The sequence below is a fragment of the Mastigoproctus giganteus genome, chromosome 4 (genome assembly GCF_048544385.1).
Source record: "Mastigoproctus giganteus isolate SK-2022 chromosome 4, ASM4854438v1, whole genome shotgun sequence".
NCBI lineage: Eukaryota > Metazoa > Arthropoda > Arachnida > Uropygi > Thelyphonidae > Mastigoproctus > Mastigoproctus giganteus.
In genome coordinates this window covers 148,470,245-148,491,853 of record NC_143578.1, presented here as the reverse complement: position 1 = coordinate 148,491,853, position 21,609 = coordinate 148,470,245, and the positions used below count along the sequence as shown (strand labels likewise).

Sequence of the window (21,609 nt, the reverse complement as noted above, 5' to 3'; positions counted from 1 at the left end):
TTCCCTTCACTAGTCTTGTTGCCCCTCTCTGTACTCGTTGTAACCACTCTACATCCTTCATAAAATAAGGTTTCCAGACCTGTATGCAGTACTCAAGTTGTGGCCTGCCATTACCTTATACAAAGAATTCTTCTATATCATTAACAAGATCACATGACCTATTCTGGTAGCCTGTCTGCACTGCTCAGAAAACTTGATATCTGGTTGCACAATTACACCAAGGTCTCTTTTATTCTCCACTACCATGAATGTAATACCGCATAGTTGGTACATTTCGGTACTATTTGCGGTTTCAGGCATCAATTAGGGAACTTGGTATCTCCCGTGGATAAGGCGGGGGGGGGACTACTGTACTTTGCATTTGACAATGTTAAACTTCAGTTGCCACTTCTCAGCCCATCTGCCTATAACTTTTCTAGATCCTGTTGCATTAACATACTGTCTTTACTGTCATTAACAACCCTGCCAACCTTTGTATCATCTGCAAACTTTGACATTAAGCTTGATATACCTTCATCAATATCATTGATAAATACACAAAACACAGGCGCCTCCTTAGCCAGGTGGGAAGGAGCAGCAGTGCATAGCACACATTTATTGATTAGACCGGGGTTCGAGCCCGTCACCACCAAATACAGAGGATGCGGAAAGGTCAGGGATTGACCACCGCATATTCCCGGAGCAACATGGCCTTAGTTGCTAATGCTCCTAAAAACCAAATAACAAACAAACAAACACAAAACACAATTGGCCCAACACAGAGGGACAGAACCCAGAGGGACAGCACTAATAAGGGTTGTTAATGACAACCCTTATTAGTGCTGTCCCTCATAGAGCAGTCCACTCAACCATTAATGGTTGAGTCCACATAGATTAGTCCACTCAACCATCCTTTTATCCATTGTAACAACTTGCCCTTATTGCCATACTACTCCAATTTGTGCAGTAGTCTTCCACGTGCAACAGTATCAAAAGCTTTCCTGAAATCCAAGTATATGATACCAAAAATTATTTTTTGCATCCAGTTCCTTTGTGACCACATCAAAGTATCCAATCAAATTGGTTAGACAAGACTTCCCCTTTACAAAACCCAGTTATGTCTAAATTATTGCTTCAATCTTGTCTGAATGATCCTGTAATGCTTCTTTAACCAGTGACTCCATTATTTTCCCTGGTACAGAAGTCAAACTAACAGGTCTGTAATTACTTGTGTCACCCTTTGATATCCCTTTGTGAATTGGAGATACATTTGTACATCTGTACCCCCCCAAAAAGAATTCCTCATGTGAATGTAGATGTAAAATAACTATTCTGCTTGTCAGCAACCTGAGCAGGATCATCACCATTTTTCATGTGCAAGCTCATGATTGACCACTGTTGAGCCGGTCACAGCAGACTTTGATATCCCAGAACCACGGCACTTAACCTTGTTGGCTTTTGTTGAGATACTGTCATCTGCACGTCCTGTCCCTATCTGTGAAGTTGGAAAGGGCCTCATAAACACTCGAAAACTGTTCATCCTGTGTACAAATCACAATGTTATATCAAGCCTTTGTTAGCATCATGAGCAAATCCATTACTACACAAGGGGGTGTTGCTAATATAAAGCCAAACTCAATGTATTTCTCATTTCCCTGACATTAAATCACTAAAATGGCTACTTCCTGTGGGACAAGCAATTTTTACCTTTAAGGATCCACTGTCATCTGATATGTGAGTGTAAGGTCAGGAATTACTCTGGGCAGCTGAGTGCTTGACGAGTCACTGGTTTTAATTCCTTCTAGAGCATCAACCTTGTTCTTCAAGATCTCAACTTTGCTCCTCATGATGCTGAATTTGCACTTGATGCAAATTCAGCATCGTGCACTTCCTTTTCAACAAAAACATGCAAATGAATCCCCTTTCACTGTTTGATGTCCTGCTGTAAATATCTTATTATGAAATTTGGTATGTCAATTTTTTTTTAATTTGTGTTATTTTTGTTTATTTGTTATTGTTCCTTTGTACAAAAAAGTGGGTAACACTGTATTTAATACATTCATATGTGATTTTGTAGAATTAATATAAGTTTATTTTAGAAAAAAAAAGGGGGGGGGGGGGTAGTTTACTGTATTTAACATGTTATTATGTGATTTACAGAGTTGTTTTAGCCAATCCTGTGACTTCAGAATTTTTAAATAATTATTTTTATTTCTTAACTGTGTAATTCTGGTCTGTAACATTATATGCAAATTGTGCCAGCCTGTTTTATGTGGTGAATTCATTCTATGCTTAAAACAGGCTGATATGTGTCATTGATGTATAATGGAGTCAGCATATCAACCTTGCTATGCATAAATGAATAAATTACAATATTCTAATAGTATATTTGCTTAAGATTAGTTATGTGGTTTATTGAAAGATAAAATTTTCAGGTTCCAAATTTAAATGAAGGACAGGAATATGAGTTCCGCTTGATAGCAGTAAACAACATTGGCGAGAGTACACCAAGCAAACCCTCTCATTCTGTATTGGTGGAAGATCAGCCAGGTTAGTTGTGTTTCTTATAGATCCCTTATAATCTTCATTCTTTCATGTTGTAAACTGTAGATTACTGCCACGAATGTTACTCAAGATGTTCTTTATTAAATTTAACTTAATAAACACTGACAATAAATTTATACTAATAAAAATAAATAAATATATTTAATTTAAAATCAGATATAATATGATACAATATAATGTAAAATTATATATATATTGGATTAAATCTGAAAGTGTATTAAATCTTCATCTGATTAAATCTGAAAGAGGGACTGTGCAAGACTCATAGGGGTAAAATTTTTCTCAGTACATTGATCCATGCTTGTTAACAGGAGAGACTGTTTTTATGTGGATGTGATACATTTAAATAGAAGGAATGCAAGAATATTTAAAATAGGCTTAAAAAAAGGCTGATATTGCTAACTTGTAGGTGGGATACACGGACTAGATTAAAGGCATTTACAAGCAGAGGCAAAAGTGATTCTTGAGCCGTTAGTATAGCAACATCCAGCAGCCTGGAAAGCAAGGTGTTGGTGACGACAGCACTTACCCTCCTGTGACAAGTAAATACATGGGCTGTGTTAGAATTACTAATAGCAAACATACATGCCTGTATACTTTTGTATATACTAATGAATGGAGTAGGGTAAATAAGTTTCATGAATTTGAAGCAGTAGTAGTGAAATGCAGACATTATAAGTATATATATTAAAAACATATTGAGTAAGCTCAATGCTGGTGGAAACCATTCTCCTCTTCAGACTACACAGATGAGGGGGCATAAAAAATCCAACTGGGTAAGGATGGTTGCAGGGTAGATGTGTGCAATTTGCCATCGGCCAGCAGGTGGTCAATCGTTGGAACAAACTCCTATCTGATGTTGTTAGAGGTGAGTAGGTTAAATAAATTCAAGGAAGAACTGGGCAAACTGTTATAAGAGATGAATATGAGAAGTTATAAGTGATATGGGAAGTGTCGGCTCTTTTATTTTGTTTTGGCCTGCTGTATAAGCTTGCTTTCTTCCATCATTTGTCTCTATTATTACTACTAATAATATTGCCACTCAGATGTAGGAATGCAGAATTTGAGTATGGTTGATTGGATTCAAAAGGTAGGTGTATGTTATAGGTCAAATGACTCTTTAAAAAAATATGATGAACAACTGTAAGCCAGTATATCAGAATTTCTTCTAATGGGAAATTTTAACTGAAAATTATGATTGGACACTCACTAGAAAGGCAACAAGAGAAAGTAGTATGCTTCATATGATTTGATAAAGGATCCACTAGGTGACATAAAGGATCCACTAGATGACAGTGATTACAGTGTGTTAATGTTGGATCTATTTAATGATAAAAATACTGTCAATGTAAAGGGAAAAGATTTAATTTTCATAAAAGTTAACTGTAATTTTCTTAGAAAGTTTTTAAATTCTTTTCATTTGGAACTGGTGAGGATATTATTAACTGTTAGTATTAGTAGTGGCAAATGATGCAAGAAAGCAAGCTTATAAATCATCAGGCCCCGGGTTCCAAGCGAATTCGAGGTCAAACATTCAAAGTGTGAATATATAGTTATCTTTCCCAGTGCTAAAAGTTCATTTTAAGTTATATAATTTTTTACTAGCAGTTCATTTATAATCCAGTTCTATACTTGGAAAATCACAAGTAAGAACAAGAAAGGAAATTCACCTTTCTTTTTCATTACATATATTACTTTATTTTACTAACCAACTAACTTATCTAACCGCTTGGCCTCCTTGCGGCACTGCTCCTGTCTCCCCATGGCGGGGCCGGAAACTTGGGAGAGAAAGTCAACCCCTCGGGGCAAAAAAGGAGCCTAACATGGATTATGACAATTACCCAGAGCTTGAGCAGCCTACGCGCTCATCCAGTACCGTCAACAATGCTGACCATGACATTTCCCACGATGTAACAAAGTCTAAACGACTGCGTACAGACAAAGACCAACAGGAATGCCCATCATTCCTTATCATACATAGTCTGTCGGACAAATCTATGAGCATTCTCTCACCGTTTCTTATACAAAAATGTTTGGAAAATGTGGCGGGCTCTCCCAAAATGGTGAGAAGACTCAGATCTGGAGACCTCTTGGTAGAAACAGTCAGTCGTACCCATTCTGAGAGACTGTTGAAACTAATGATATTTGGCGGACTACCCATTCAAGTTACCACTCATGCAGCATTAAATACTTCCAAGGGAGTAATTGCAGAGTGGGATCTGATAAATGTAACAGAAGATGAACTGGCCCAAGAACTCAAACATCAAAAAGTGGTGCAAGCGAATCGCATCATGATCAGGAAAGATGGAGATCTTGTTCCCACCCGCAACATCATCCTGGCATTCGAAACACCTATCTTACCATCCAGTGTCAAAGCCGGCTATCTCAACTGCCGAGTACGACCCTTTATCCCGAATCCTATAAGATGCAACAAGTGCCAAAAATTTGGTCAAGCGCAAATGGCTTGTTGAGGAGATCCAGTCTGTCCAAACTGTGGGTCAAAAGAACGTTCACAAAAAGACTGTGATTCCAAAACACAGCACTGTCCGAATTGCAAAGGCACGCATCCAGCCTACTCAAAATCAAGCGATCTCTGGAAAATTGGAAAAAAAATCCAGAAGTACAGGGTAAAACGAAAAGGCACACACCAAGAGGCAAGAAAGCAAATTATGCTCAACGCACCTAAGAACACATATGCAGCAGCAATGCAAAAATATTAAACAACAGCAACACAAACTGAAGTATCATTTCCCCCAACCATATCGATTGCAGATTGGGCCCGATCTATACTGTCACCATCGATGAAACAGACTCCAAAAGAGCAAAAGGTAGTAGATAGAGCCAACAACACCCCAGTCACAGTCCCACCAGCTACCCCACATAGACCATCAGATAGTTCAAAATCAAAAACTGACTCAGTTCCAAATAGGAAGACAAACAATATCACTTCAGTAAATATGGACACTGATAACAATACTGACCCAAATGAACCTATCCTAGACCTTTACGCAGAAGATGACATGGATACTGGACGCCCAACCTTTCCAAGAAGAGAGAAAATGAAACTCGATCACCACAAACACCCTGGGAATAAAAGAGACTCAGAATCTTCCTCAAGTAACAAAACCAAATAATGCACTAAATCATACAGTCAAACTGTAGAGGAATTCACAGTAACATTGATGATATCCATGAGTTAATTGATTGTTACCATCCTGTAGGCATCTGCCTACAAGGGACAAATTTAACACGGCATGTGTCACTCTCAGTTAAGAATTATGCACTCTTTAGGAAAGACAGAACTGCTACAAATAATGCTCACGGAAGGGTAGCCATACCCATAGACTCACGAGTACCTTGCAGATTCATTCCTTTACAAACCTCCATCGAAGCTGTTGCAACACGTATAGTGATTGGTATTACTTTAACAGCTGTCTCTATCTACCTATCGCCCAATCACTCCTATACCATCCATGAATTGAAAGATCTTATTCAGCAGTTGCCAACCCCTATCTGTTTATTGGGTGACTTCAATGGACACCATCCACTGTGGGGTTGTCCCAATGCAGATGGACGAGGACAACTTATCGAACAGCTTGCTGACAGACAAAATCTGACTATACTAAATACTGGCTTGCCAAATTACATCGATCTCTCTACAGGTAGAACTTCTGCAATAGATCTTTCCATATGTTCTCTGATCCTCTTCCCAGGTCAGGGAATGACCACCGCATATCCCGGAGCAATATGGCCTAAGCTGCTAATGCTCCTAAAAACCAAACAACAACATCCGATCCTCTTCCCTAGTATTGAGTGGACGGCCCTTGACAACCCGCTAAATAGTGATCACTTTCCGCTAATATGTAAGATTCAAACAGGACATTCCATAATTTCCCAAAACTACATAAAATGGAAATTTCCCAGAGCAGTTTGGGCAAAATTCACTTCCCGAGTCCTTTGATGAACAGATCATCGAAACCTGTCCTATTGACACAGCTACCGATCACATCACGAGACAAATATTGGCTGCTGCATGCACTGCGATTCCACAATCACAGTCAGCAACACATAGAACCATAAACTAAGAATGAAGAGTGCAAAGGTGCAAAAAAAGAAAAAAAAAACTGAGCATGGAATCTATTTCGAAAACATCCCACCACCACCAATCTTATAAACTGCAAGAGACTCAGAGCCAAGGCCCATCACATTAGGAAGAAAGCTAAAAGAGAATCTTGGACTCGATTTGCGAGCGCGATTAATAAAAATACTGATTCAAGAATAATATGGAGAAAAATAAAAACAACTAAATGGCAAATTTCCCCCATTATTCTCCGCACTTCTCAACTGGAATGGGCAGGAGCTTTCTTCTCCTACAGATAAAGTGAATGCCTTAGGGATATTTCTGTTTTTTCACAGTTATCTGCCTGAATAGCATATGATCCATCATTCCAGAAGATCAAAGTATTAGCCGAAAAGTCCAATCTGCACTTCAGACCTACAAGTTCATGTTTTTTACCATATATATATATATATATATATATATATATATATATATATATCTACCTCAAAAAACAGTACTGCAGGCCCCAACGGAATATATTACATAATGCTCCAACACTTAGATAAAAAATCTGTCTCTCTTCACTGCTCACCTTTTTCAATTGCATCTTTCTCGAACATCCTTTCCCCAGTTCCTGGCATCACTCCTATATAATGGCAATTCCCAAACCAGGAAAATATCATTCCATTCCTGAAAACAATAATTCACCATTGACTTACTTGGTTTCTTGATTCTAAAAATATAAAAAAAATATAATTTATGACAATCAATGCCCTAGGGACTGTTTTTTCTCAGTTATCTACCTCAACAGCATATGATCCATCATTCCAGAAGATCAAAGTATTAGCTGAAAAGTCCAAACTGAACTTCAGACCTATGAGTAAATGTTCTTTACCTATAATCAGCCGCTTACAATGCTTGAACTTCAACAACCCATATCTACCTCAAAAAACAGTGCTGCAGGCTCCGATGGAATATACTACATAATGCTCCAACACTTAGATAAAGAATCGGTCTCTTCACTGCTCACATTTTTCAATCGCATCTTTCTTGAACATTGTTTTGACATTTGACATTTCTTGAACAAAATCTGAGAGTGGAGTGGGTGCATCAGCCATTTTCCCTCATAAAACCTTCTCCGTATCACTTCCCAATGAATTCAGCAGCTATACAGCTGAATTATACGCCATCAAACTTGTAGTAGAAAATATCCTCCCTCTGTCCCTCCATAAAAGCATGATATATACAAACTCCCAGAGTGCGATTATAGCTTTACAGGACAATTCTTCCCAAACACATCCTTTAATAAAGCTCATAAAATCCAAATTGATGCCTCTTCAAGAACTCCAACGAGTGGCCATTTTCTGCTGGATCCCAGGCCATGCTGGGATACCAGGAAATGAATGTGTGGACTATGCTGATAAACATCCATCCAACAGAGAATTATCACAGTATTACGTTCTGTATCTTGACTACAAAAGTAACATTCGAAGAATGTGTAAAGAACAATGGAGAATTCAATGGTAAGCCCAAACGCATAATAAACTCTGCCAAATAAAACCTGAACCACAACCGTGGACCTCCAATTTCCATATAAACAGGAGGGAGGAAGTAATCTTAACCAGAGCGTGAATTGGCCACAGTCATCTTACCCACCTTTATCTCCTCACAGGTAATGATCCTCCACAATGCACACAGTGCAACTGTCCACTTACAATGAAGCATATTTTTGTTGAGTGTACTTTTTACACCACTGCCCGCCAAGTTTCTTTTAGCTTTCTGCCAAACCTTAAAGAACCCTTGACAATCTGCCACATCATAGGTAACGAGGCTAATCTTCTGGAGTTTTTACACTTTACGAAAAAGATAGAATTATATGATCGTTTTTGAGTAATGCCATTACAGTCACCATGCATATGTAAAATTTTTTTTTTTTGTTTGGTTAGTTGTTGGCGCATTGGCTTCTGTGGCCATAATGCACCTCTCAAAGTTTGTTTGCATTTTACTCTGATCCAAGCCCAAGGCGTAATTCGAACCCACGACCTTTGGGTTGCGAGGCAGGCACTTTACCCACCTGGCTAGCCCGGTCGGCATATGTAACATTCATAATGGTGATAGATGCAATATGGCCTAAGTAGCCCTTGCACAAAAAAAAACAAAAAAAAAAAAAAAAAAAAACAACATACATCATCAGCAAAAAAAAAAAAAAAAAAAAATTCCAACATTACCTATCCATCACACCAGTAATTTGTCTAGTTCTTCCTTTAATTTATTCAAAAACCCACTTCCACAGCAACAGATGGAAGTTTGTTCCAGCTCTCAACAACTCATTTCTAGAATTGAAACCTTTTTTGGTAAGACTATCCTTTTGTACCCCTCATCAATCTCATTTCTGTTCTCTACACCAATTCCAGCATAAGGACAATGAAATTAGAATAATCACTTCCTTATCCCTACTAGAAAAATTCCTGTATATCATTGACAAAACACTCTTGGAAGCCTGTCTGCACTGCTCAAAGAATTTCTTATCTGGCTGCACAGTTACCTGTAATTCTTTTTCATTTTCCACTACTTTGAGTAGTGGAAAATGCATCACCCAGTTGGTGCATTAATTTGGGTATTAATGTAGTTGTGGTGAAGGTAATCCCTTGCATTTGTTAATATTAAACTTCAACCGCCATTTCTCAGCCCAGCTGCTTAATGTTTTGAGATCTTTTTACAGCGGCTTACCTTGATTACTCTCATTAACCACCTTTCCAACCTTTTTATCATCTGAACGTTGACATTATGCCTGATATATCTTCATTAGCATTAGTAGAGGCATTTGATGCAAGAAAGCAAGCTTATGCAGCATCAGCCAAAAAAAAAACAATAAATAAATAAATAAATTTAAAAAAATAATAAAATAAATAAATAAATAAATAAATAAATAAAAAATAACCACTTCCACTTCAACCCTCTGTTCGTTCGAAATACCTGTCCAGCTGAGCCTTAAACTTATTTAGGCTATAAACTTCCACGACAAGGGATGGAAGTTTATTCCACCAACCGACCACCCGCTGGCTAAAGGCAAATTTCCTCACGTCTATCCTACATCTGTCTTTTCTCAATTTGAATTTATGCCCTCTCAGGTGATTATTCTGAGCAAGAGGAAGAATCCCATCAGCATTGAGCATGCTCAAACCATTCAAGGCTTTATACACCTCTATCAGATCACCTCACCAGTGCCTAGTCTCCAGACATTGTAATTTGCAAAATTTAAGCCTTTCTTCGTAAGAGCACCCCTTTGTTCCATTCACTAATCTTTTTGCCCTTCTTAGTACTCGTTCCAGCATCTCTACATCCATCTTGAAATGAGACCTCCAGACCTGTATACAGTACTCTAGGTGTGGTCTGACAATTGCCTTGTACAATGGAATAATCACCTTATCCCTGCTAGAAAAATTCCTATATATCATCGACAATACACCATGAGCTACTCTTGCAGCCTGTCTGCACTGCTCAGAAAACTTCATATCTGCCTGCACAACCACCCCCAGGTCCCTTTCATTCTCCACCACTGTCAGTGTAGTACCACAGAGTTGATACATTGCTCTGGAGTTGCTGTTTCCCATGTGTGGTACTTTACATTTGTCAATGTTAAACTTCATTTGCCACCTCTCAGCCCATCTGCTCAACCTTTCCAGATCCTGTTGCAGTAGCATAGTGTCAGTAGTGTCCTTGACAACCCTGCCAACCTTTGTATCGTCTGCAAACTTGGACATTAAGCTTGATATACCATCATCAATATCATTTATAAATACAGAAAACAATAATGGACCCAACACTGAGCCCTGAGGGACTCCACTAATAACATTAGTCCACGATGAGCAGTGTCCATTTATTACCACTCTCTGTCTTCTCCCCCTCAACCACCCCTTTATCCACAGCAGCAGTTTGCCTCCAATGCCACACTGCTCCAATTTGTGTAGCAGTCTTCCATGTGCAACAGTATCAAAAGCCTTTCTAAGATCCAAGTATATAATATTTGTATATAATAGTATATAATAGCATTGGGAGATCAAAATTGAGAGTAGGAGTGTGCTATAGGCCTAATGACTCTGATGAGTATAATAAGGAACTGTACAGGGAAATAGAGTGGGCCAGTAAATCAGAGAGTCTTATAATGGGAGATTTTAATTTCCCAGATATTGACTGGAATTTGGGGGCTGGTGACTCACACACTAGCAGGGCTTTTGTGGATTTATTGGATGATTGTTTTCTACATCAGCATGTTCAGGAGGCAACTAGAGGGAGTAATACTCTTGATTTGATTATCAGCAGTGATTCTTCATGCATTAAGAATCTGCAGATAAATGAACCACTAGGTGGCAGTGATCACAGTGTGCTGAAGTGGGATTTACTGAAAGAGGTAACTACCATTAGGGGTAAAGGGAAGGGTTATTGCTTCCGTAAAGGCGACTATGATGGACTGAGACAGTATTTAAATTCTATACAGTGGGACCAACTGATGATGTTACCAACAGCAAATTCAAAATGGGAAGCATTCAAAGAACATATCTTGGAAGCTACTAGGCTTTACATACCAACTAAGAAATATTGTTCAAGGTTTAGGCCAAAATGGATGTCAGATGAACTAATGAGGCATATGGCAGAGAAGAAAAATGCATGGATACTTACAAATTAACACAAGACACAGAAGCCTATGATAGATACAAGTTGATATGCAACCAAGTTACAAAGGAGGTTAGGCAGGCGAAGGCAGATTACGAGAAATCCTTGGCAAGGGATGCAAAGAAAAACAGCAAAGAGTTCTTTACTTATGTAAACTCTAGAAGGAAGGGGATGAATCAGATTGGTCCACTTGATATTGATGGATCAACTGTTGATGATCCTGCTCAGGTAGCTAACAAACTAAATGAATATTTTGCATCGACATTCGCACATGAGGAGTTATTCAGCAAGGGGAACGCCAGAGGTGTATTCAACTCTAGCAGTAAGCTACAGAATCTTGAAATAACTGGGAGTAAAGTGGAGGAGAAACTGTTGAAGATAAACACAAGAAAGGCACCCGGGGTGGATGGGATCTATCCAGTTATATTAAAGGAGGCAGCAAAGGAAGTAAGCAAACCCTTAGCCATAATTATGAGAGCTTCCTTGGACTCAGGGGAGGTACCCATAGACTGGAAATGTGCAAATGTGACCCCAATTCACAAAGGAGGATCAAAGGCTGACACAAGTAACTATAGACCTGTGAGCTTAACTTCTGTTCCAGGAAAATTAATGGAGGCACTGGTTAAAGAAGCACTGCAGGATCATTTAGACAAGACTTCAGTTATAGCTCAGACACAGCATGGTTTTGTTAAGGGGAAGTCTTGCCTGACCAACTTGATTGGATACTATGATGCAGTCACAAAAGAACTGGATGCAGGGAATAACTTTGATATTATATACTTGGATCTTAGAAAGGCTTTTGATACTGTTGCACATGGAAGACTGCTACACAAATTGGAGCAGTGTGACATTGGAGGCAAATTGCTGCTATGGATAAAGGGGTGGTTGAGTGGGAGAAGACAGAGAGAGTGGTAATCAATGGACACTGCTCATCGTGGACTAATGTTATTAGTGGAGTCCCTCAGGGCTCAGTGTTGGGTCCATTATTGTTTTCTGTATTTATAAATGATATTGATGATGGTATATCAAGCTTAATGTCCAAGTTTGCAGATGATACAAAGGTTGGCAGGGTTGTCAAGGACACTACTGACACTATGCTGCTGCAACAGGATCTGGAAAGGTTGAGCAGATGGGCTGAGAGGTGGCAAATGAAGTTTAACATTGACAAATGTAAAGTACTACACATGGGAAACAGCAACCCCAGGGCAACGTATCAACTCTGTGGTATTACACTGACAGTGGTAGAGAATGAAAGGGACTTGGGGGTGATTGTGCAGGCAGATATGAAGTTCTCTGAGCAGTGCAGACAGGCTGCAAGAGTAGGTCATGGAGTATTGTCAATGATATACAGGAATTTTTCCAGCAGGGATAAGGAGGTGATTATTCCATTGTATAAGGCAATGGTCAGGCCACACTTAGAGTACTGTATACAGGTCTGGAGGCCTCATTTCAAGAAGGATGTAGAGCTGCTGGAACGAGTACAGAGAAGGGCAACAAGATTAGTGAATGGAACAAAGGGGTGCTCTTACGAGGAAAGGCTTAAGTTTTGCAAATTACAGTGTCTGGAGACTAGGCACCAGCGAGGTGATCTGATAGAGGTGTATAAAGCCTTGAATGGTTTAAGCATGCTCAATGCTGATGGGATTCTTCCTCTAGCTCAGAAAAATCACCTGAGAGGGCATAAATTCAAATTGAGGAAAGACAGATGTAGGATAGACGTGCAGAAATTTGCCTTTAGCCAGCGGGTGGTTGGTTGGTGGAACAGACTGCCATCCCTTGTGGTGGAGGTTGATAGCCTAAATAAGTTTAAGGCTCAGCTGGACATGTATTTTGAACGAACAGAGGGGTGAAGTGGAAGTGGTTTTTTTTTTTTTTTTTTTTTGGCTGATGCTGCATAAGCTTGCTTTCTTGCATCAAATGCCTCTACTAATGCTAAATGCTAATGCTAATATCAAAGTTATTCCCTGCATCCAGTTCTTTTGTGACTGCATCATAGTATCCAATCAAATTGGTCAGGCAAGACTTCCCCTTAACAAAAACATGCTGTGTCTGAGCTATGACTGAAGTCTTGTCTAGATGATCCTGCAGTGCTTCTTTAACCAGTGCCTCCATTAATTTTCCTGGAACAGAAGTTAAGCTCACAGGTCTATAATTACTTGTGTCAGCCTTTGATCCTCCTTTGTGAATTGGGGTAACATTTGCACATCTCCAGTCCATGGGTACTTCCCCTGAGTCCAAGGAAGCTCTCATAATTATGGCTAAGGGTTTGCTTACTTCCTTTGCTGCCTCCTTTAATATAACTGGATAGATCCCATCCACCCCAGGTGCCTTTCTTGTATTTATCTTCATCAATTTCTCCTCCACTTTACTCTCAGTTATTACAAGATTCTCTAGCTTACTGCCAGAGTTGAATACACCTCTGGCATTCCCCTCGCTGAATAACTCCTCATGTGTGAATGTCGATGCAAAATATTCATTCAGTTTGTTAGCTACCTGAGCAGGATCATCAACAGTTGACCCATCGATATCAAGTGGACCAATCTGATTCATCCCCTTCCTTCTAGAGTTTACATAAGTAAAGAACTCTTTGCTGTTTTTCTTTGCATCCCTTGCTGAAGATTTCTCGTAATCTGCCTTCGCCTGCCTAACCTCCTTTGTAACTTGGTTACAGATCAACTTGTATCTATCATAGGCTTCTGTTTCACGTGTTAATTTGTATGTATCCCATGCATTTTTCTTCTCTGCCATATGTCTCATTAGTTCATCTGACATCCACTTAGGCCTAAATGTTGAACAATATTTCTTAGTTGGTACGTAAAGCCTAGTAGCTTCCAAGATAAGTTCTTTGAATGCTTCCCATTTTGAATTTGCTGTTGGTAACATCATCAGTTGGTCCCACTGTATAGAATTTAAATACTGTCTCAGTCCATCGTAGTCGCCTTTACGATAGCAATAACCCTTCCCTTTACCCCTAATGGTAGTTACCTCTTTTAGTAAATCCCACTTCAGCACACTGTGATCACTGCCACCTAGTGGTTCATTTACCTGCAGATTCTTAATGCATGAAGAATCACTACTGATAATCAAATCAAGAGTATTACTCTCTCTAGTTTCCTCCCGAACATGCTGATGTAGAAAACAATCATCCAATAAATCCACAAAAGCCTTGCTAGTGTGTGAGTGACCAGCCCCCAAATTCCAGTCAATATCTGGGAAATTAAAATCCCTCATTATAAGACTCTCTGATTTACTGGCCCACTCTATTTCCCCATACAGTTTCTTATTATACTCATCAGAGTCATTAGGCCTATACCACACTCCTACTCTCAATTTTGATCTCCCAATTCTTATGTCACACCAAACTGACTCGACACTGCACTGTCCAGCAGTGTCGACTGACTTCACTTCCTTGGATTTTATGCATTTCTTAACTAATAGCATAACCCCTCCTCCCTCCCTACCCTGTCTATCCTTTCTGTAGACATTGTACGCCCCAAATTCCAGTTCTGCATTCCTTATATCTGTGTGACACCACGTCTCTGAAATCCCCACAATATCTGCCTTTGATGTTTTGAGCAATACCTCAAATTCATCAAATTTATTTACTAAGCTCCTAACATTGGTGTACACGCAAGTATACATGCACCTGTTCTTTTTCTTAGCTACCCTAACACAACCTATGTGTTTATTTGTACCCCAATGATTCCCAGCAGTTTCCGAACTATCCTGCATCTTATTTTCCAGGCTGCGGCTCATTCTAATAGAAGCAGTGCAAGAATCACTTTCACCTCTGCCAGTGGCTACTGTTAATCTATTAGTCCTTGTATCCCCCCAATCTAGCAGTTTTCCGACCCACCTAACACTGCCTCGATAGCATCAGCAAACATTCTTGCACCCTTTCTATTTAAGTATATCCCATCCCTGTAGAAGTAGTCTCTCCTGTTAACAAGTACAGACCAGGCTGAAAAAAATTCTACCCCTTGAGCCTTGCACAATCCTTCCAGGGCTGAATTGATCGACAGGGCTTTCATCATATACTCCCTCCTATCGTGTCTGGGCAGAATTGCAGACACTTTCAAATTCAACCCTAATTCACGACTTTTTTTCAACAGTGACCTGTACTTGTTAGGTAATTCCGTCGGTCTCCTACTCTTAATATCATCAATATCATTAATAAATACAGAAAGCAAAAATGCACTACACTCTGGGGAATTCCACTAATAACATTAATCCATTAAGAGCAGTGTTCATTCATAACCACTCTGTCTACCACTCAAACATCCTTTATCCATAGCAGTAACTTGCCCTTTATTCCACACTGCTGCAATTTATATAGTATTGGGGAGAGTCTGGCTGTTAATTGTAGGGTATTGTACATATGTACATTAAATTAATTTATCCAACCAGTGAATCACTTACACACAGTTCTCAATTATAAAAATTTTTCAAAATATTCTGCTTTAATCATTAAAAGTAGAACACTTACCTCGGTTTTCACTCATTTGCTGTTTTACCCTCTATATATAAATAAGAGAGCCTCATTGATATCAGAACATTTATGTTTAGACATTTATTTCATTTTGCTGGAATTCTTTTCAGATGGCAATAAATTTTTGTTTTGAATTCCAAATTGTGTACACTATTGAGTGTGATAATTTAAATTCACCAGCACCAACATATTTCTCTTTCCAATTTTATATTTCCCTAAGAAATTTTGTTTTATCCTTAACATTTAAAACTTTTTGCTTGCCATCCATTGTAAAAATAATGGTTTTTATTTTTTATCCATCCTATTATATGGTATAAAAAATAAAATACATTACTTTTAAAATGTCTTAATGTTTGCTACTGAGTGACATGAACTGACTGCAATTCAAAATGAAAGCAGTGTTTGTGAGAAAGTTTACTAAATGCTCAATAATGAAAAATAAACTTTCATGATTTCCTAGTTTCCTAGAGCAAGGATACTTCCATAATGGGGCATTGTTTGCAGAGAACCTAATTTGCAGTACAAAAGTAAACAGGTCCCAAGATCAATAACCTAATGAAAGCTTTCCATATGCACATATAACATTAATAAGAGTGATATCACATCATCATGTAAGCCTATAGGATTTTGTTTCATGGCGTTTTTACACAAAGGATCTGCATATACTTATCTCTTCCTTAACAGTTTACTGTGCAAGTAATAAAATGTCACAATATAAACTTTTAAAAGAAAGAGCAGAAATAATTGAATTATCCAAAGTGGAGAATGGTTCTTAATGCAGAATTTACTGAAATATGCCATTACAATATGCAAAAGTTAACTGTAAAAACGATAATCGACTTATATGGTGAACATATGGCTAATCAATTCACTGGAAAATTTGAAGTTATAGCTAAGTTGTGCAATTTAAAAATGACGTTGCAACCAAGGTAATTTTATCTACCCCATTACTCATTCTTTGAGTTCCTCAATGGCCTTTCCTCAATGAATTCCTGTAGTGTACTGCTGTATTATGGTAAAGGTTCCTTCTGTTATAAATGGTTCACCTTCCACACATGTTATAGCCATGTTTCCCACACAACAAATTTTTGCACCACACTACATGCATCGATAACAGAAAAGAGTTGTGTTGTATTTTTACCATTGACTTTAGAGGCTGATTTCAACTTCTGTTTTTCCACTTGCATATCATCTCCATTTAAAAAATATACAAAATGGTATGTGACTTTTTAATTAATTTTAATGGGGGCTGTTTACTTACAAAAGCCAGGTGCTCTTTCCCATGACTGATACTGCATTATCACAGCAATGAATTTTAGTGAACTACCTGAGAGGATTCCCTGGTGTTAATTTATTTATAATAATAAATAAAATAAACAAAATAAAAAGGAGAGTAAAAAGCAAGCAAACAAACAAACAGAATTCATTTCATAATCCTTCTATTTTCATTCCTTCATGAATTATTAAAAATTATTTTTTAAATTATTTTCTAGTAATAACCAAAAAATGTGAGAGAAATTTTATAACAAATAACATCCACACATAAGCAGCAGAAACTCAAAAATATCAGCCAATGGCAACACAAATTGAGTGTCAGTTTCCCAACTATATGCTATGCAGACTGGGCCTGATTAATGTGCTAATCATCCTCAGAACAAACTGGCAAACAACAGAACTTTGTAGACAGAGCTAATAATACTCCAGTTTTAGTTCTGTCAATTGCATCTCATACATTGACAGATGTCATAAAAATAAAGCATCAACTCCAACAAAGAAGGCAAAAATTACACTGACAAACATGGATATCGATGACAATGACCACTCAGATCTTCAGGTAGAACATGACCTAGACATTGGAGATCTAGTCTTTCCAAAAAAAGAGATGAAGCTGGATCATCATAAACAGTCTAGTCTAAAAAAATGGTCAGAATCATCTTTAGCTAGGAAAATCAAATAAAGCACCACATTATACAGTGGAATTGTAAAAGATTTCATATCAACATTACTGATATTAATGAGCCAATCGATCATTATCATTGATTACTAACAAGAGGCAAATTTAGCACCTCATGTATCCAAATTGAAAATATAATTTTTAACTTCCTCAGTTAAAAATTATATTCTCTGATCTGCTACAAATAGTACTTATGGAGAGATAGGCCATATTCCTAGATTCAAGAGTCTCTTGGTAATGCATTCTTCTTGAGATTTCCTTAGATGTGTGTAACACATATAGTGATTGGTATTGCCTTTACACTTGTTTTGAATTTCCTTCCACCATACCATCTATGTACAATTCAGAAACTAGAAGGCACTGTTGTGTAATTCCCATCTCCCTTCTGTTTATTAGGAGACTTTAATGCACATCATACATTATGAGGTTCTCCCTCTCTGACAAATGAGGACAGCTCATTGAAATACAACTGAGCAGACAGAATTTAAAAACATTGAATATTGGCTCACCTACTTACATTCATTTTCCCAGGGGAGATCCTCAACATCTGCAACACATCTCCCTAACTGCTCTCCAATCCTCTTCCCACGTACAGAACAGATGGTACTTGGCAATCCTCTCAACTGTGATCGCTATCCAATAATATGTAGAATTCAGGCTTCCCACTCCATAACAACAGAAACTCAAATGAAATGGAAATTTTCCAAAGCAGATTGGACGAATATACCATGTCTCTTTTGATGATTGTATCATTTTGTCCTATATTATAGATACTGTCATCTTGCATATTACAACTTACTTAATGATGACCATTCCAGAGTTCCAAATATGAAGCTGTAGACACATCAATCACTGGCAGAACAAACAAAGAAAAAAAAAATAAAGAAATAAACACAGCATGAAATCTATTTTGTAACTACCCCACCACTACTAATCTAATAACTATAAGAGAATTAAAACCAAAACACACTTCAAAGTATAAAAGGCTAAAAAAAACACCTGGATAAGATTTTCTTTCTCAATTAACAAAGATACTGATGTTAGAATAATCTGGATAAATATCCCATGGATAGAGATCTATGGATAAATATCCATAGATCTCTATCCCTGGGCCCCGAGTGCCAAGTGATTTTCTTCCTGTGATTATAGAGTGATCTCCAAAGTGATATAGTTTCTTTATTTTCTAGTATGGCTGTTATTTTATTTACTTGAAGTGGTTCTGCACTTTAAAAGTCAAAAGTAGGAACCCAGAAAGGCAATCCACCTTTCTTTTCTTATTCTTTATATATATCACTAACCAAATCCACTAACTTAAACAACCGCTTGGTCACTGGTGGCACCGCTCCTGCCTTCACATGGTGGGGCCGGTAACCTGTGGGGGAAACCAACACTCGGGGCTAAAAGGAGCAAAGATGGAAACAAGTGAATTTCCACGTTTACAGCTGAAGTGCTCTCATCAAAGTGACAAATACGATACTGACCGTGACTTCTCTCTCTCTCTCAAAGAGAATGAGGACTCTCTCGAAGAGAATAAAGGACACTGACAGACAGGAATCACTAGCTTTCCTAATAATACTTTCCTTCATCATTCAGAGATGCCTCGAGCATGCTGCAGGTTCACCAAAAATGGTGAAACGTCTTCAATCTGGAGATTTGTTAATAGAGACAACCCATTCTCGACACTGAACTATTTTACGTTTCACATCCTTGAGTGGAATCCCAGTTCAAATCACACCACATAACACCCTCAATTCTTCAAAGGGAGTGATCACTGAATGGGATCTATTGAACATCCCTGAAGATGAAATTGTTCAGGAACTTAAAGAACAAAAAGTCACGCAGGCAAAAGGAATAATGATCCGTAAAGATGGCAGTTTAGTCCCTACCCAGAGTATAATTTTAACTTTCAGTTCTCCAAACCTACCAGCTTCAGTCAAGGCAGGATATTTAAACTGTCACGTTCGGCCATATATTCCGAACCCCTTAAGATGTTTTAAATGCCAGAAATTCAGCCATTTCCAAACATCATGCTGTGGAGATGCAACATGTGCAAACTGTGGAGGTAAAACTCATGCACAAACAGAATGTAAGGCATCAACCCCACAGTGTCCAAATTGCAAAGGAAACCATCTGGCATATTCCAAAGACTGCGACCTCTGGAAGTTGGGGAAAAAAATACAGAAGTATAAAATTGAAAATAAAGTTTCCTACCAAGAGGCAAGAAAACAAATAAAATTAAGTATGCCAAAATGCACCTATTCTTCTACTACTTACAGTCATCAAGCAGTAGCATGTCAGACAGAAGTGTCCATCCCTCCAGACACATTGATCTCAGACTGGGCTCGATTAGTCCTCTCGGACCATCATCCATCTACTACCAAACGTAGTAGACCAATGAAATAATACACCATTGACAGTTCCATCCCAGAGAGTCCCCTATTGTCAAGCATTAAATAATTTGCAAAAATCTGATCCTGTTGAAGAAATCTCACCTATCAAGAAGGGACACAGATGATACCACCAACTCAGAAGATCTGCTTGAAATACATGCAGATGATGATCTGCATGTATTTGAAATACACAAGATGCCCGAATATTTCAAGAAAAGAAATATCTAAATCCGACAGATATAAACAAGCCACTTACAAAAAGCAAACAGACTCCACTTCCACTCACAAAACCAAATAATGGAACAAATCATACAATGGAATTGCAGAGGTTTTCGCAGCAATATTGATGATATCTACAAACTAATAAACCGTTACAATCCTATTGCCATATGCCTACAAGAAATAAATTTAATAACAAAAATATATGTTTCAGTCAAAAACTATACTATTTTCAGAAAAAGATCGATCTGAAACTAACAGCCCCCATGGAGGAGTAGCTATACTAGTGGAATCATGAGTCCCCTCCAGGCACATTCCATTGCAAACGCCATCAGAAGCTGTTGATACCCGCATAGTAATCGGTATCACATTGACAGTGGTCTCGATATATCTTCCACCAAACCGTCCATGCACAATTGAGGATCTGGAAAATCTTATCTCTCAGTTACCATCTCCTATCTGTCTATTAGGAGATTTTAATGGACATCATCCATTGTGGGGTTCTCTGGTCTCATATGGGGGTGGTAAGATTATTGAATTGCTACTTGACAGAGAGAATTTGACACTGTTGAACACTGGATTATCTACTTACTTCCATTTTCCTACTGGTTCAACCACTTCAATAGATCCCTCAATCTGCTCTCCAATCCTCTTCCCAACTATAAAGTGGACAGTACATGACAATCCTCTAAACAATGACCATTATCCACTGATTTGTAGCATTCAAACCACCCAGTCCAAACAAACAGAAACAAAAAATAAATGGAATTTTTTCAAAGCTAACTGGACAAAATTTACTGAACATGTATCTTTTGACGAGGATATCATTGAGTCTTCTGCTATTGACATTGTCACCGATCATATCAAAATGCAGATATTAACAGCTGCAACAGCTGCCATCCCACAGTCTCAAATAAGAAATTGTGGGCATACCAGCCACTGGTGGAATAATTGTAAAAAAGCAAAAAGAGAAAAAAAACGCAGCATGGAACACCTTTCGCAAATATCCAACTACTGTCAATCTTATTAACTTCAAGAGACTGAGGGCCAAAGCTCGTTACATCCGATGAAAGGCCAAAAAAGATTCATGGATAAAGTTTGCCTCATCAATCAACAAAGATACTGATACCCGAATAATCTGGGAAAAAATAAAGAAGCTAAGCAGAAAATATGGTGTATCACCTTCACCTATTATTAACTGGAATGGGAAGGAGACCTCCTCTCCTGGAGAGATTGCTAATGCCTTAGGAACTGTGTTCTGTGAATTGTGTGCCTCAAG

The 21,609-nt window shown here is 38.3% G+C and overlaps 1 protein-coding gene across 1 annotated transcript in view; it reads left to right on the top strand.

Moving 5' to 3' along the window:
- LOC150087120 (twitchin-like) overlaps positions 1-21,609 on the top strand; it is a 3,511,780-nt gene that overhangs the window by 2,370,703 nt on the left and 1,119,468 nt on the right. The window contains 1 exon segment of the mRNA XM_090372971.1: positions 2,415-2,529. Within this exon segment, the coding sequence (XP_090229097.1) occupies positions 2,415-2,529 (115 nt within the window).